Here is a 17,879-nt window from a genome sequence, read left to right as displayed (position 1 = left end):
CACTTAAAAGTGAGAGACTTATGTGTATTCAACTTGACCGCGTTGGGTTATAGAACAGCAGTTCCCGTGCGCCACTATTATTAACATTCCCCTTATTCAACCTGATGCAGGTATGTGAACTTCAGGTGTTAGTTACAGCCTGAAGTGCAGGCGTCTCGTTAGGAAGAGTTAGCGTTACAAACTCATGATCGTTTATCCCGCCAGCCATGTTTGATTTATGACCTTTCAGATTTAGAGTGGACGGTAGGGGAGGGGCGGGGAAGCCCCACCCTCCCCCCTCCCTCCTTCTGACCATTTCTCAGGAGATTAGATACAAAGGTTTACCTGTGAAGTACTGGGTACAAGATCTCCAAAATCACGCCTCTTCTCTTCAGGCCATGTTATTCGTGATGTGGTAAACATTCCTGCACTTCACTGAGCCGTGTAGCTGATTGATAATAGTTATGATAATGTTCTTATTTTATATTTTTGATGGTACTTCAAATGTAGCATGTAAGAGGCTACTTGAATTCTCTGGAAAATTCAGTTATTCAGAGGTTTGTTTCTGATTTTTATTAGGTTAAACTCGGTTCCATTTAAGTTTGCTGGTGTGAGTGGGGTATTAGTCTGAGTCTTGAAAGGTCTGTGTCCTACGATCAATCAAGTTATTCAAGTTTGGCGGGTTTGCACCCAAGGGAATGAGCTGGTGATTCTTGATTCGCCGACATTTGTTTGTTTCTGTTTATTTACTAAGCAGCCAAGCCTTTTGTTCTTGTTGTGAGAGCCCGACTGAACGCTCGGGTTGCTGCAGACTTACGTGCTAGGGTAATTTTCACTCCAGGAAATAAACGAGGAGGAAGTCCTTTAAAAGGACTCCTAGCAAGGTGAGACTTTAGCTCTATGTTTCTTTTTTCACTTCATCCTCATGACTCAAGCGGAAATATTGTGAAGCACGCCAGCTTAAAAATGGCGTCCTCCTCAGGGACGGTCATGTTAAATTTAAGATGCGGAAGAATAAAAACAAAGAGATCTGCAGTTACAAACCCAAGGATAGGTTAACTTTTTAGTCCACTGTAGAAAATGCAGAGCGGTTTTATTCCTCATTAGAATCTTTTGAGCCTTTGTGTGATCCTATTTCGACAATTGAAACAACATCACATCGAAGGACCCAAGAGTACAATGAATCATTCAAACCCCTGGCCGTGCTAGCATCTTAAAAGCAGCAGCTTACGTACATTTATAAAGTATTGTACTTTCGTACATTTGCAAAGTTTGTTTCGACTTGATAGAAGAGTGAAGGCTTCCAGAACATTTTGCATTGCGTGCAATCCAAGCGGAGTTCCATTTGTTGGAGAGATAGATACTTGATTCGTTGGGTCTTAGCACGTGCGGGCAAATGTATCACATTGGGAAGAAATATAACTTAGTTTTAGCTCGCAAAATAAGCATTTTATTTGAGCTGTGCAGTTTTAACTAAATTTCCCTCAGTCTGCATAATTTTTGTTTTCTTCTTTCCTCTGGCGCCAGCCAAATAAAACAATATACACGATACATTCCTCGTCAATATTCAACACCTCAAAGTATTTGGCACTTATACACCGTGAATCATTTGATCTATATGTGAAATGAAGTTAGTTTACGGAATTAAAAATAACAGTTTGGAGAACTGGAAAATATGCTACTAAAGGGCATTTACTGCATTAGTTCACATTTTGACAAAACAACATGGTACCTGTTTATGCACCTAACTTACCTTTACTGTTGTTTTTATTACCTCTGTCACAAATGCACTAATATGTGATTAACTTTATTGATGCTCAATGAGTCTCTGTCATTTGGTTTGTTCTTTCCCTCAGAGTAGTGGTACTTTGTTAGATTCTTTCCATAATTAGCTCTGTACATTCGGTATACATTATTTACCCCACCTCTAACACACCCCCTTTTGTCAAAATTAGTTTCAACATGATTCAATTTTACATATCAGTTAGAAATAAAACCAACTTGATCAGCCAGTTATTAACCCCTCAACCTCTAGATGCCAAAAGATGAATTTCTTTCACTGTGTTCTTTCACTATCAAGGAGACAGCAAACTGATAATTAAGGAACATTAAGTGATGTTGACACTAAATTCTCAGTAGTAGTCAAAAAGGAAGGAACTGGTTATCAGCTAAATGAATATCCTTTTGGTTTGTAGCTTTGAAATGGCTGAGCTACAATGGAACACTGTTTTATTGTTGTTCTATAATAGCTGTTGGAGCTTTATGCTTCCTTAAACCATAGTAGTTATAGGTTTGTTTGTTTGAAAAAAAAAAAACATTAAGAAAACTATTGTCAAAAATGTTTCTTTACTGGAAAGTGTCATGATATACTGATAGAGGTATAATCCTCACTCTGTGTGGATCTTTTTTTTAATTACATGTTCTCTATTATAACATGCTTGAGCAAATTTTTCTTGTACATTAGTTCAACCTCTATGCATTGTGTACCTCATCAGGTCCTGAGTGCATCAGAATGTTCCTCAGAGCTGGCTTAAGTGTAGCCAGGCGCTTCCATGGACAATCCTTAGTTGGTAGGTTTAACCCTTTAACTCCCAGAAGTTATTAACATTTAACTTCTCTCTGTAATATCCATATGTTATCCAGCAAACAGGTAATGAGAATACTTATGTTATCTTGATCTAACACCAAATTTTTATAATTAATTTACAAGGGAATGTGTAGGAGTTAGAGGGAGAATTAATAATAAGATCTTGGGAGTTAAAGGGTTAAGTTGAATATCAAGATTGACAAGTAATTGTTTTTTTTTTTTTTGAAGCATATCAGTGGGCCAGAAACTTAAATCCTAGAACCTGATTGGCTCATCATGTGCTTTTATAATGCTATTCAGAAAATGAATTCAGATCATATGGTTATAAGAGAGCATTCTAAGCATATGGTTATAAGAGAGCATTCTAAGCAAGTAGTAGTTTTTTTTTTTAAGAAAATAAACAAGATTTCAGTTTTGAATCTGATAAACTGCTTTTGCCCAGTGTCAAGTGAGGTCATTAGTTATTTGTATTCTGTTTCTCAGGAACTAAGAGTGTATTAGGTAGCTATGGAAAGACCACTTGTTCACCAAGATGTTCCACTTTCAAGGTAAAAAGTAAAGTTTGTGAAGTATAAAACTAAGTATCATGAGTGTTGTTGGATAATTTGGTAATGTCAATAGAATGTTACATGTTGTTATAGTTTGACATTTCTTAGTGTTTGACAAAATTGTAAAATGTGAAAATTGGGGGGAAAAAGAATTTGAAAAAGGGGTAAGAATACCTGGAATTTATTTAATTTTGAGCTGGTTTTGACCTACAGTAACTGTATATTGTGCTAATCAGCTACAACTATCCTGCAGATACACTCACATGTTTGAACTTGCTTTAACTTTTAAATTAGATTATAATCCACCTTTATGTGGCTTTCATTTCAGGAAAGTAGGCAAGCAGCTCCTTTATTAACAAGAAAATTTGTTTTGAGCCCTGCATATTCAGAAGTTTTATGAAAAGTTGTTTACTGGCAGTTTACTGCAGTGTACAAGACCTCTTATGGGAGCATGCTCTCATGTTTGGGTTTGGCCTTTCTGCCTCTTCCTGGGCACAGCTGCGCATTACACCATTGCCATCTGCTTATGGAAAAAGTTATTGAATCCCCTGTTAATCATCACAGATTTGACTATAATTATAGCAATTTTTACAAAGTCAACAGAAGCCTACAAAACTGTGCAATCTACAGAAAATATTGAAGGAGAATTTAAAATATAAATGTTTACAATGAAGCTTTATGTCTTTCAGGATTGTTATTTCTACCCAAAGCTTCTGGCGGGAACTGTAAGATTTTGTGCCAATGAAGCAAAAGGTATACCAGCAATCTTAGCATAGGAACACTATATATTTCACCTTCCTGTCATGGCATTTTGTGATGCCTAATCACTTTTTCAACATGCACATGTAAATAAATTGGGTTAAAATGATTTAAAAAACACAAAGCAAGTGGTCATATGTTGGTAGAAAGAAACTACAATTGAAAAAGGACTTTTCTGTAAACAAAGATAATCTTGGGAGCTCTTTAAAATATGGTTGTTAAATTGTGAGAACTTTATATCCTGTCGTAGGAGCTGGAAATTTATCAGTTATACCCTATTAACAGCCAAAAATAAATGTTGTGGAGGGTGTCATTTGCCCTAAAAGTTTCCTTCAAAGAGAAAACAAAACGCATATTCTGATAATGTACAAAAATTAATGTATTTGTGTGACAGATAAATCTGAGCCTGAGTCAGTTAGTGGTGTCCCTTATGACAAGCTGACAATTGGTGTCCCAAAAGAGATCCATGATGGAGAGAGAAGAGTGGCGCTGTCACCTGAAGCTGTTAAACAGTTGACTAAACAGGGATTTAATGTTGTGGTAGAAGCAGGAGCAGGTACTGGGGCTAAGTTTCTTGACTCTGATTATGTTGCTGCTGGAGCAGAGGTTAAGTCAGTAAAGGAGGCTCTAGGCTCAGACATTGTACTTAAGGTGAGAAAGTTTTATCAGTTTAATACAGGGTAGCCTGCAGTACCTTTAATTACAGCGTCAAATTGTGTGAAATCCTTGAGAAATCACTTGTCCTGCCTAAAAGAAGGGAGAACAACTGTATTGACTACATTTATTTTGCTTGTTTTTTTTAATTGTCAGGGCAATAAAACTGTGATCTAAGTTTGTGCATATGAAATAAGAAATAATATTTAAACACTAACAATCCTTATGATATTTGATTAAACAACCATTATATCTGTGTGTGATCTACTTTAATACATGTAGGTTGGGCACTGTCGGCTTTGTTCAGCTGAAATCAGATTATATTTACCAACTCAATATTTGTTTATGCATTCCAGTGGATAAGGTTGAAAATATAAATTAAATGTACATGTATTACATCATCAAATGTTGTGAAATGTACACTATTGTTCAGCATCTTAATGCTACTTATTTTATCACTGACAACAATTTTTTCTCTTAGAGTGCAATTGTGCAAAAATGAGTTTATGTAATCCTATCATTTGCAGTAAACAAAGGCATATCATATGATTCATTGAGCATTGCTTAAACCATTAATTTGTCCATATCAGGTGCGGCCACCTCAACAAAATGAAGCTGATCTTATGAAGGAAGGTGGCAAACTGATCAGTTTTCTGTATCCAGCCCAGAACAAGGATTTGCTGGATGTATTAGCTAAAAGGAAAATAACAGCTTTTGGTGTTGATTGTATTCCGAGGATAAGCCGTGCACAGACATTTGATGCCCTCAGCTCCATGGCCAACATAGCAGGTTACAAAGCAGTTATAGAAGCTGCAAATTTGTTTGGAAGATTTTTCACTGGACAGATTACTGCTGCAGGGAAAGTTCCTCCAGCAAAGATTCTTGTCATAGGTAAGGGTAATCATTAAAACTTATGTAGTCCTTTCATGTACCATCTTACTGGTGCTCTGTTCCATTGTTTTACATTTGTGCATCTCTTTAAACCCCTTGTTTTTTCTGACTTTGTCTACCTTTAATTGTTGAATTGTATGATCAATGGTAAATGAATGTCACATCCTTATTAATTTTTCTTTTTATCCCTCTTCCCTTTCTGAAATAAACAGTAAATTAATATTGCATTTTAAACAAAAATTATAGCAAAATCTCTTGCAAAAGAATTCATCTTTGACAGAGAATGTACCAGTATTGCTTGTAGCACAAGTTGTATATAAAAGTGATGGTACTTTCCTCCTCATTACTCTTGCATGCCTGTACCTCTTTTCAAATTGCTGTGGTTGTGTTTGTAGTTGTGTTTGCTGTGGTTGTGTTTGCTGTGGTTGTGTTTGCTGTGGTTGTGTTTGCTGTGGTTGTGTTTGCTGTGGTTGTGTTTGCTGTGGTTGTGTTTGCTGTGGTTGTGTTTGCTGTGGTTGTGTTTGCTGTGGTTGTGTTTGCTGTGGTTGTGTTTGCTATGGTTGTGTTTGTTGTATTCTATTTGACTCCTTAGGCATTTGGTAAAGAAGGACTTTGCCATTAGTATTATTCAAGAAATATTACAAGAGGTTACTTAACCCTTTAAGTCCCAAGATCTGATTTTAACTGTCCTCTCTACCTCTTACAAATTTCCTGGTAAATTAGTTCTGAGAATTTGGTGATAGTTAAAAAAACCCTTTTACCTGAAAAGTCTGAGTATTCTCATTACCTGTTTGTTGCATAATGCATGAATATTATAGGGAGAAGTTCCATGTATATCATATCTGGGAGTTAAAGGGTTAAGTTAATTGCAAATTTCAGAAGGTGTCTCAATTGAGTATCATAAATCCATAACCAGAGTGATTGCAATGACCAATCAGAGCAAAGGAAAATGTCACAAGGACACTGGCAGTAATGAGAGAGAACACAAGATGCCAAATCCTGGTGGCTTTAGCATTAGACCAGTCACAATTATAAACTGAAATAAAGCTGTTAGAATCCTGGATTACTTGTATCACTTCATTTTAACTTGCTCTGTTTGAGATACCTATTCAAGGAAATATTACTGACATGTACTTTAATGAATTATTTTTATTAAACCAGGTGGTGGTGTTGCTGGCTTATCAGCAATAGCTACAGCCAGGAACATGGGGGCAATTGTGCGTGGCTTTGATACAAGAGCAGCTGTAAAGGAACAGGTTCAATCTCTTGGTGCAGAGTTTCTGGAGATTACTGGGATCGAAGAGTCTGGTGAAGGTCAGTAAGGACACAAAAACACTGTTAATTGCCTTCCATTACAATTGATGGTAATTGTGAAGAAGAGCTCCCCAAAAAACCTGTCGGTTAATGTTTTCTCTTGGTTTTCGCTTGATACAACATCTAACATGTGTAATACATTGACAAGAATAGCCTTTCATAGATTTGGTGGCTCCTAAAGGAGCCGTTTTGTGAGTGGTGAAATATACAAGATACTTCACTCGTAGAATCGTGCCTCGAACTGCTACCCTGGTGATCCGTTTGACAACTTGCTCGAAGCCATCGCAGAGTTCTGCCCACCAAACTAAGTTTACTTAGTTTTACAAACAAACGGCTCCTTTAGGAGCCACAAAATAAAAAAAAGTATTGAACCGACATAACTAACATCAATTATCGCATCACGCATCCAAGTCTAATTATCGAATTGTTATGTATAGTAATTTATTACTTAACATAACGAGTAAAAAGATTCACAGTTGTATCATTTATTAAACTTGAAATTGGAAATAGTCTATTGTCTGGTGTGTTGTAAATTACGCAAGTAATATATCCTATATGCATCTGATAACAACATTTTGGAAGAAACGTTTCTTTACATACTTTCAACTTTGCCGCCGATCGGTAAGTAGGTGAAGTCTGTCGAGTCATACATCACAATTTCTCTTTTTTCTTAACCTTTTGGTTAGCTGTCGGTAGACTGTTGGTAACCTGTCGGTCAACTGTCGGCCGACAGTTGACCGACAGTCGGCTGACAGGTTTTTTGGGGAGCTCTTCTTCACAATGACCCAATTGATAATTTCCCTTTGGGATAACTATAAGAGCAGTGTGTTATATATTTTTAAAGGAAATGTATAAAACCTAAGTTGTGTGGAGAACTGTAGGTTTCTTTAGAGTGCTAGCCATCTTAATTTGTAATCTTGCGGGTGCTGAAAAGAAATTACTGTGCAAGAAGTGCTCAAATTAAGTACATTTGACAACAATTTTTGAATAGCTGGGTTATTCTTGGAAATGCGAAGTTTGATTAGATTTTATGTAACTATACTTTTTTAAATGTGAATCAAAAAAGTTTATGGTTTCTGGGGCATACTTTTCATGAAATGAGCATCCACTACATGAGAACATTTTTGGCTGTTTGCCAGACATAAGCTGATCTTTGTATGAGTTTTTATTGTTAATATATTTTTCGTGTTACCACAGGTGCTGGTGGTTATGCCAAAGAGATGTCACCAGAATTCATAAAAGCAGAAATGGAATTATTTGCTAAGCAGTGTAAGGAGGTGGATATTGTTGTAACAACAGCATTGATTCCTGGGAAGCCTGCCCCAAAACTGATTACAAAAGAGATGGTGGAGTCCATGAAACCAGGTTCAGTGATCATGGACTTAGCTGCTGAGACTGGAGGCAACTGTGAACTAACCAAGCCCGGTGAACTTTATAATCACAATGGTGTAAATGTAAGTTGCAACAAAATTTCCTGCTGTATGCTGCAAGGCTTTTTGCTTCTTTTTTAGGTGGACTAACTAAATTAATATAAGATACACTTTGTTTACACCTTAATATTCACTGACAAGGAGAATCTGGTTAACAATCAGGAGCTTCAGTCTTAACTTGGTGCTTATTTCCTTTATTCTTCTAACTTTGATTCGTGGGTGATATTATAATGGGAAATTAGATGCTACTCACTCTTAGGGGAGGCAAGGGGTTCATTGTAAGGCCAAGAACCCAGGGTTTTGTTTTCCTCTGGGCACAAGGTCTCAGGACCCTTTAGTAAACTTATGTGAACAGCCTTTATCACAGGTGGCACTAGGTTTCTAGACCATCCAAAGGGTATTAAAGCTTTTAACTAATGTAATTGTTCATTACTTTTGACACCAGTTATGAGAAAATTGTTCCCCTAATTCATCTGGTTTTATCAACCCCAACAGGTTGTTGGATATACTGACTTACCAAGCCGCCTGCCCACTCAGTCAAGTACACTTTATGCAAACAACCTTACAAAGTACCTTCTCTCCATGGGAGGAAAAGGAGAATTTGCCATTGATCTGAAAGATGAAGTGGTGCGGGGTTCCATTGTTCTTCAAGATGGAGAGATGATGTGGCCACCTCCAAGAGTTGAAGTTCCCCCTCCTGCTCCACCCAAGCCAAAACAACTTGTGAAACCACCAGAGCAGTCGCCACTAAATGCCACCATGTGGGAGACTGGTTTGACAGCAAGTATGGCAATTATTGATTGTATGGGGGTGGGAATGGGCCTTTGAAAATTATGGTTACTGCATTTTCTTGAATAAGCACCTGGTTGCCCATTTTTTCGTAAAGGAAGGGTGCTTATAGGAAGGGTGCTATTATTAATAAACTACTGACCTGTGCTGATACTGCTCTAGTTGAAGCTTAAAAAGTTATAAATGAAGGGGCAACAAAAACAGGTTTTCCTAAGTGAAGGAGGGGGGGGGGGGGGAAGTGTGGTAGAGCTTATCTAAGAGAGGTGCTTGTTTTATATTATGGCTTAGGGGGTTGGCAATTATTGGAGGAAATAAGTGGCATGCTGTAAATCTGAGAGGCATGTCTTAGTTCAAATTTCAGCCCCTTGTACATTGGGTTAGTTGCTAGTGCCATGTGCTCTACATGTACATATTTTTGATATGCAATAAAGTGCAAACAGTAAAGTGTACCAGCACATGTGCATGTAAATGGGTAATGACTTGTACTGGCAGCTGGTATGATATGTGTACATGTTACATAGATACTTAAGTCTGATTACAGTGCATTTTATTAGTTTAGTTGAGTATACACTGTAAGTGATGCATTTTGTGGATCTGTTTGCTTCATGGCCAAGTGCAAGGTCAAGAAAGTAAGATTATTTAAAAACACATAGTTTTTAATGTAGCAATGGAAGGATACAAGCTAGTTGTTTCTTTTTAATCCAATTTGATGGAGCACTCTGCAATTCCTAATTGTACCGGAATTCTTTGTAGTGTTTTCACTTTGTAGTGTATTTACAGGGGTTATTATTTACACACAATGTTTGGTCTGTTTTACTCCACAGCTGGCCTCGGTTCTCTTCTTGGCCTGGGAGTCATTTCACCCAATCCTGCCTTTGCTACCATGGTAACTACATTCTCTCTAGCTGGTGTGATTGGTTACAAGGTTGTTTGGGGTGTGACACCTGCACTGCACTCCCCCCTGATGTCCGTAACTAATGCTATATCAGGTATCACAGCAGCAGGGGGGTTGGTGCTAATGGGTGGAGGGGTGTTACCCAACAACACTGCGACGTCCCTTGCTGCAATGGCAACTTTGGTATCCAGTATAAACATCACAGGTGGATTTATCATCACTAAGCGCATGTTGGATATGTTTAGGAGGCCAGGTATGAGTGCTTCACTGATGTACTGAAAGAGTTAAATGATTTTGCTCTGTTAAATATAGGCATCTGTATGACTATTTCAGCAATACACTGAAAGGTCTTTTACATTTCATATTTTAACACTGTGGTAATCATTTCTCTATTTGAAATCTTTACCCTGCAGTTCAAGACAAAGTAATATGGTTTTAAAATGTTCCATTGACACACAGAAAGTAATAGAAGGTTATTTGGGCTGTTTTCAAAAGACTGCAGACTGTTTTTCTGCACTTAAGCTCAACTGAGTGAGAAAAACAAAACGTTTATTTGCCAAAGTCTATAAGGTTTTCAATTACTAAGAAGGAAACAGCATATCCTAAACACTAGTGGATAAACTGCAACTTCTTTCCCAAAATTTGAGTTGCCAAACTCAGGGTGCGGCTTATCTGTAAGTGCAGCTTATCTGCTAGTGCGAACAGTATTATACACAAAAGGTCAACAAGAGTGTTAGACCGCAGATTGTCTGGACTGCTATTATGCAATCTTCTCTTAGCTATAATGTAGATTTGGATTTTTGTTGACATGAATGTAGATTGAGTATGTGTCTTTCTTAGCCTCACCTTTTTCTTGTTCTCATATACAAGCTAGTAACTTTATCAGGACTGTATCAAGAAGTATAAATTATGTTCTTACAGAATGCCTTTAACTTACCAAAATCTACTGTTTAGAGGGCACTTTTATAATAATCTATCTGTATTTGTATAAAACTGTTGATAAACATGACTGTGGTTTCTAATAAATTTTTCTCTTAGATGACCCCCCTGAGTACACCTACCTATATGCCATCCCTGGGGCAGCTGTTCTAGGTGGCTATGCTGCGGGTAAGATGGCTGGGTATCCTGATATCGATCAGATGGCGTACCTGGCCTCGTCACTGTGCTGTGTTGGTGCTCTTGGGGGCCTTTCCACTCAGACCACGGCCAGACAAGGAAATGCCCTCGGTATGTTGATGAGTATTAATGTACAATACCGCGCGGAGGTAAGTTGACAGGCCTTCGAAAAACTCGATCCTCGATCCTCGAAGTTGTCGAGAATCGAGGCTGGAGGCTAGTTTCGAGACTTTCGAGACGAGAAAACATAGTAATGTTCGAGTGAACAATGGACTGTAGTTTTCTCAGGGATAGTCGTATGGCTACGTGCAGTGCATATACCGATAAAACAAGTTTTTGTTGAGGAAGGGCTAGTTTTGTTGGGAAGGATACAAGGATACGACGTCTATTAATTGGTTCTCCACCAAACAGTTGAGCAGCACGTCAGGCACATGTATATGTACATGTCTCAAAGCAACTCGAGAGTGATTGTCTAGAAAATAGGCCTTAATAAAATTTTCTGTTCTCTTGTCCTTACCTATAAACGTTCGGTTTGTTTTCTGTAATCGCTCATATTCAGTTTAATAGTAGCTAACCCAGTTATTATTGATTGCTTACAGGTATTATCGGGATAGGTACCGGTATGACGGCTACAATGGGTGCTCTGGCACCTTCCCATGATGTGCTGACACAGATGGGTGCCATGATGGGTGTGGGTGGCACCATTGGGGCCATCATCTCCAGCCGCATTGCTGTCAGCGATCTCCCGCAGCTTGTTGCAGCATTCCACAGTTTTGTTGGCTTGGCTGCAGTTCTTACGGCCATTGCTAAGTACTTGGCTGATGTGGACCTTTTTGCTGACGATCCTTCAGGGAATGTCCATAAAGCGGCTATATTTCTCGGCACCTTTATTGGTGGAGTGACGTTCACGGGTTCTCTGGTGGCATTTGGCAAGCTTCACGGGTTGCTTGACTCGAAGGCTTTGAATCTACCTCTCAAAAACCAACTGAATATTGGCATGGCATTGGCCAATGTTGCAGCCATGGGCTGGTATATGGGTACCGACAGTGCTGCAGTCGGAATACCAATGTTGGGTTAGTATGTTTTAAAATTTTTTACATGTTACAGTCTCATTTTCGCGAGGCATATTCTCCATACTGTTCTCCATACATTTCTTGAGGTGCTGACGAGGAGAAATTGTCTAACAATCAAGAGCTTCTTTAGTTGGTGACCATTTCTTTAATTCTCATAACCTAAATGCTTGAGGAGAAATTAGATTCTTGTTTGGGTTGAAGGAAATGCGCTCTCCACAAGTTTACCATGCGTTATGACTACCTCACTCTACTTTAAAAAAATTGTTGTATTCTTAACTTATTGTTTTACTCCATTTACCTTCTTGACCAAGAATGGACAGAAACATTTTGAAAAGACAAATTGATTTCATAAAGCAATTAAGTCCCTAGCATGATGCAAAACATGTTTACTAATACATCTGATAACTATTTGCTTTTTATCTTGTGAACTGTAGGTACTACGGCCGCACTGTCCTCCATCATGGGTGTGCACATGACAGCATCGATTGGTGGAGCAGACATGCCTGTGGTTATCACTGTTCTCAACAGCTACAGTGGTTGGGCCCTTTGTGCAGAGGGGTTCATGTTGAACAACGATTTGCTGACCATCGTGGGAGCTCTTGTGGGATTCTCTGGAGGAATCCTGTCGTATATCATGTGCAAAGCTATGAATCGGTCCTTAGCTAATGTTCTGTTCGGTGGATACGGAACATTGTCTACTGGTGAGTCTGCACAGTTTTAATCAATGTTCTTATTGATGAACTTGAGACATCGTAAACTGTTGCTCATAATCCTCCCCCCACCCACCCCACCCCGACCCATCTACCTGTAAACAAAAATATACATCCGATTGTTAACACACCCCCCCCTACCCACCCCCGATATAAACCCCTCCTCCTCTAGCTTTTCTTGTTCTGAGTGGGCTACTTTAAACAGAAAATTTGAAAACTTATTGTGGGACAATAAGTTTATTACCTCTTTTCAATTATCAAAGACGAACCTAAAAGGAAAAGTCTGAGCTTCCGTTTTGTTATGTTCTAACTTTGTTGCTGTTGTTAGTTAATTCTGTTCCAAATGCACTGAAATGAATTTGATTTGTTTTGATGTATTGAAGCTTATTTAAAAACCAGTATAAACACAAATCCTATTTTGATCAGCACTTCTAGAACTCGTTTCGAAGCGCTTTACATATTCCAGATATAAGCCCTCCTAAAACTCCTAACGAAGTTGTATAAGCGACAGTTCACGGTACCCACTATGTATAGTTCAACAGTAAAACTGTAGCGGGCTGCAGGTGAACTCTTATGCTCTCGTCTAACGCAAAATATCATTTCGTGAATAATTAAGTTGATCTTTTATCACGAAAATACCGTGATGTGCATTTCATCTCCGTACTTTTTTTCCGTCTTGGTTCTATTACCAAAATCGAAAGTTTTGCTGGTTTATCCTCGATAATTTGGTAAAAAAAAAAAGCGAAAGGCTAATTTTCGAAACGCTGGCTTCAGAAACTCTTAACGGTGGCCAGTTTATATTATTATCTTAGTTGATAAACCAAATTATTTTGTAATACCCTCAGCGACGCAGCACCACAGTTTCCATAGAAAGTTACCCCCCTTTTCTTATTTACACTCGGTTGAGCGAAGCGGTTGAGAAGATCAGGATACTTTTCTTAGTTTTACCATTCCATAGAACTTCTCAATTTCGAGGCCTAGGGTGCAGTGGCTACGTCATTAAAGCGTCATCAATGAACGATTTTGAAAAGTTGGTTTAGGTTTTTTTATTGAGAAGGAAGGACAACGGTTGGCTAAACATGCGAAAGTGTAACTCACTGATTCGATTACTGGGTAAAGGTATGAAGAATTAGTGCACTAGAAAACCTGTAAACGCAATACGGCATCATCCAAGAGCAGATTGACTTGAAGTCACCTCAGCATGTCCGATAATATCGACGCAACATCCGTTAAAAGGAGATTGCTAACAGTTTCTTCGGCCACCTTTTCCACTACACTTGTCCGCCGTCCGCTTTCTTCTTCTTCCGTGAGTGTTATTGCTTTGCACGCATGCAACGCTGTTAGCTCGCTTGGTTCTCTTCCTTGTATCGTCTCCATGCACCACACTGGAAGTTCCTTCAGGAGGAAGTTTCGTTTTCTTTTGAACCACAACTGGACCAACCATGGCAGACGCAGAATCACCTGAGCGCTTAGAAAGTCTACTCACGTGACGACGCCTCAACACGGTCGGCTCAACAACTACGTCGGGATTTCCTCGGAAATAGTCGGCGCTGTACGATCTGTGGTTGAATTGTCGTTGTGGTTGGCTAGTACTTGGAACTTGAATAATTGGAGGATCGGGCATCGGTTTGATAAAGAATTGTGATGCAGCGCTTTGTCCACCGGTTGCAGTGTCGCCGTGGAACGATTCGTCAAAAAGAAATTGCAGCGAAGATTTCTCGCCGACGTCAGTTTCGTCGGTTTTCATCGAGCAGTCGGAGATCTCTTTGCTTTCGGTTTCATTCGGCTGAACTTCGGCAAAGAGGATTTCCAGCGATGACTTGTTGCTTATATTTGATTGTTTCTCAGTGAACAAAAACCCATGAGAAGTTGTTGCGTTCAAATCTGTATTATCAGTTCGTGAGGAACATCCCGGCGCTGCAGAGTTATCTTCTACGCTGTCACTGAGTTGCAATTCCTTGGCCTCAGGCAAGGTTTGAAGAGACGGCACCCGTCTGTCTTCGTGTGCAGACTCGCCATGGTTCCGTATTTCTTCAATCAATACCCAGTCGTCTTCTGTAACCTTGGAGTCGTCAAACAATACCTGATCGCTGTTCACACGCTCTTGGTTTCCCTCCGACGATCCCCAAACAAGGCTGGACAAAGAAGAAAACATTACTTCAAGGAGAATTCATTTGTTGTTAGAATCTAAAACGAATCATTTCACTCTTGATTATGTCTCAAATTTACGCTTGCTATTATGACGTAAATCTACTAACGAACGATTATGAGACTTCGCCGTAATTTCTTTATTAATGTCATTCTTCATTGATAGGACTATTCTTTTGTCACTGACTGAAGGAACTGTTTATTATAAGCAAGGTGTATTACTATTGTTTCATTTCCCACAACTTATACGGAAAATGCCTCAATGCAGTGTACGGTTAATCTGCTTTATCTTCCGTGGATTGTTTATTGAAGTTGGGAAACAGCAGTTATGATGGTGTAATTCTCGTACCGCGCGCGCGCGTCGATTTTTATTTAGTTACTTAATATGCCGGTTAAACTGGAATAACACATGAAAGACGCACGTGCTCAGCGACTCGCAGTTCTTAGTTTTAAGCTTCAATCATCTGCGACAGCCTCCGGCTTGGAGACTTTTCAACCCCTCCCCGTGTATTTCACGGTGAGTTAATTATCTTAACTTGTCATTATTTTCTGTTGTAACAGGCACGGGTGAAAGGGAAAAGATCACCGGGACTCACACAGAGATCAACGCGGAAGGCGCCGTAGAAATGCTGACATCTTCAAAGAATGTTATCATCACACCAGGATACGGATTAGCTGTGGCTAAGGCGCAGTACGCTATCGCTGACATGGTCAAAGAGCTTAAAGAAAGAGGACTCAACGTACGCTTCGGGATCCATCCCGTCGCAGGACGTATGCCGGGACAGCTGAACGTATTGCTGGGTAAGTGAACTTAAGTTCCGTGGAAGTCGTCTTCTTTTGCAGCAGTCCAAACATGAGGGATGAAAGAAAACGTACCTTAAACTCCTTTCAGTATTCTTGCACGAGTATGTAACGTTATTGCTTATAGCAAATCAGTCTTATTTTAGCGGTTATGAAGAGATGATTTTTACTCATAAAACAGCACAGATCAAGAGCTTGAAAATTTCAGGCTCAAAGTAAGCCAGTTATGTTTATGTACAATGCCTCCAGTTCACTTTCCTCGAAATAGCGCGGAAAAATATTAATATTTTATTTATGCACCGACGCTAATAATAACACGTGTCAATTTATTGTTGCAGCTGAGGCTGGAGTACCTTATGACGTCGTGTTAGAGATGGACGAAATTAATGAAGACTTCCCCGAGACTGACCTCGCTCTGGTGATCGGTGCGAACGATACAGTCAACTCCGCTGCCCAAGACGATCCCAACTCTGTTATCGCGGGAATGCCTGTTCTGGAAGTTTGGAAGGCAAAGCAGGCGAGTTGCTCGAAGTTTTTTGTATATTTGTCTTTTTTTGTTTGATATCTGGCTAAACAACCCTTGTATTCCACGTCATGTCTACATAAGGATTTAAGAACGGCCGGACAAAACCTTTTGTCAATGTTTTCTACCTAAGCAAGATTGCAAATGGTGGTGATAACGTGTTCCTCTTAAAGCTGGGTACCATAACAAAATGTAGTCATTGAGTAAACCGACCAACAAAAATTTTGCGCCCCAAGTAACCTTATTACCCTATTGACGGGAATGATGGAAAAGAATGGGTATATTTTCACCCAACGCTCCCATTTTATGTGAGACAGGAATACTTGAGCTTAGAGGTCGTTGTTATTCGATAGGCCAGTATACAGTATAAGCCAAGTTGCTACTGTAACGCTTTGAAATTGAGTAACCAAATTCATTTTTAATCGACAGGTGATCGTGATGAAGCGCACTCTGGGCACCGGGTACGCAGACGTGGATAACCCAGTGTTCTACAAACCCAACACTTGCATGCTTTTGGGTGACGCTAAAACCATGTGTGATTCGCTTCTAAATAAGGTTAAGGAACACTATGGCAGTTAACGATTGTCTCAGAAGTTGTCACACTGAATTAGCTATGCAATTTTGTATCTGAAAGCAAATTCGGCTGAAGTTTTTACACGACTAAATTACTGTTTGTCTTCTCTGTTTTCTATAATAGTATGGTATGAATTTGTATCGTTTAATTTTTGGTTAGGTAGAAGTGTTTGACACTTAAGTGAGGATGGCACCTATGAAAGAAGCGTTAAGTTATAACACATCTATTCATGGCGTGTGTTCAGTGCTACTTTGTCTGCCTTTCAACTTCCTTCTCTTTTTCAAATGATCTTTCCTTAACTGCTCACACTACCAAGCTTCCAGCTTCACGGTAAAAGAGAAAGTAAGACAAAGAGACAATTGGATTCTGTATCAATTTTCTTCAAAGAGTGATATCGAATGGATGACCGTAACACTTAGTTATCAAACTTTATACGCCCTAAGTAGTCATTCGTACATCTTTCAAGGACCAATTGGATTGGCCATCCAGGTTTTTTACGAATTACTACGCGTGTCTGGTTCAACTTGTGAATCAAATACACCATCGTTCGAGGTTTGCCGGTTTTGAGTGATTCGCAAAAAGTAGCAATCTCTAAATGTGAAGTGAAGCAGTTTAAGGTCAGGTCGTTCGTTATGAAATGTGAAACATTTTCTATATGGAATAATATTTGTAGAAGAGTGTCGTAAAAGATGTTTTTGGAACAGGTTTCCAAAACAGGAAAACAGATTTCCAGAATAGGTCTTTCTTTAATAGAGTGTTAATGTATCGATTGTGAGAAATAAAGTGTGCCTTTTGAAGGAGATGAATTTTGTTTTTTGTGTTAATTCAACGAAACATTGCAGTACACGAAACAAAAACAGAGAATTTGGATAGAGATGAGGAAGAAATTAATTCTGATTTTTTTTTTGTGTGTGTTTCGCTGACAGATAGAAACCGGCGTATAAGAAACTAATTCGATTATAGGAATCTGTTGGACAATTTTTTTCGATCTTCTCGCGTAAAAATCTACAGTTTTCTGTTCGCCTTATTTTCTTTTTTTAATTGTATTGCACATATCGAAGTTTGCGTATGTTAGATTGAATATTGAA

General features: G+C 39.0%; 1 protein-coding gene across 1 annotated transcript; it reads left to right on the top strand.

Moving 5' to 3' along the window:
- Positions 1–740: 740 nt before the first annotated feature.
- Positions 741–17,593, top strand: LOC131772525 (NAD(P) transhydrogenase, mitochondrial-like). Its single transcript, XM_059088450.2, has 16 exons — positions 741–863; positions 2,475–2,549; positions 3,050–3,114; positions 3,804–3,867; positions 4,268–4,524; positions 5,118–5,418; positions 6,580–6,732; positions 7,930–8,186; positions 8,658–8,946; positions 9,776–10,099; positions 10,885–11,073; positions 11,562–12,035; positions 12,470–12,736; positions 15,455–15,694; positions 16,033–16,211; positions 16,647–17,593. The coding sequence occupies exons 2-16, from the start codon at positions 2,492–2,494 to the stop codon at positions 16,794–16,796; spliced, it is 3,267 nt and encodes a 1,088-aa protein (XP_058944433.1). The 5' UTR covers positions 741–863; positions 2,475–2,491; the 3' UTR covers positions 16,797–17,593.
- Positions 17,594–17,879: the final 286 nt, after the last annotated feature.

This window comes from Pocillopora verrucosa, chromosome 14, assembly GCF_036669915.1.
Source record: "Pocillopora verrucosa isolate sample1 chromosome 14, ASM3666991v2, whole genome shotgun sequence".
NCBI lineage: Eukaryota > Metazoa > Cnidaria > Anthozoa > Scleractinia > Pocilloporidae > Pocillopora > Pocillopora verrucosa.
The sequence above is the reverse complement of the archived record's forward strand: the minus strand, read 5'-3'. Positions and strand labels throughout refer to the sequence as shown.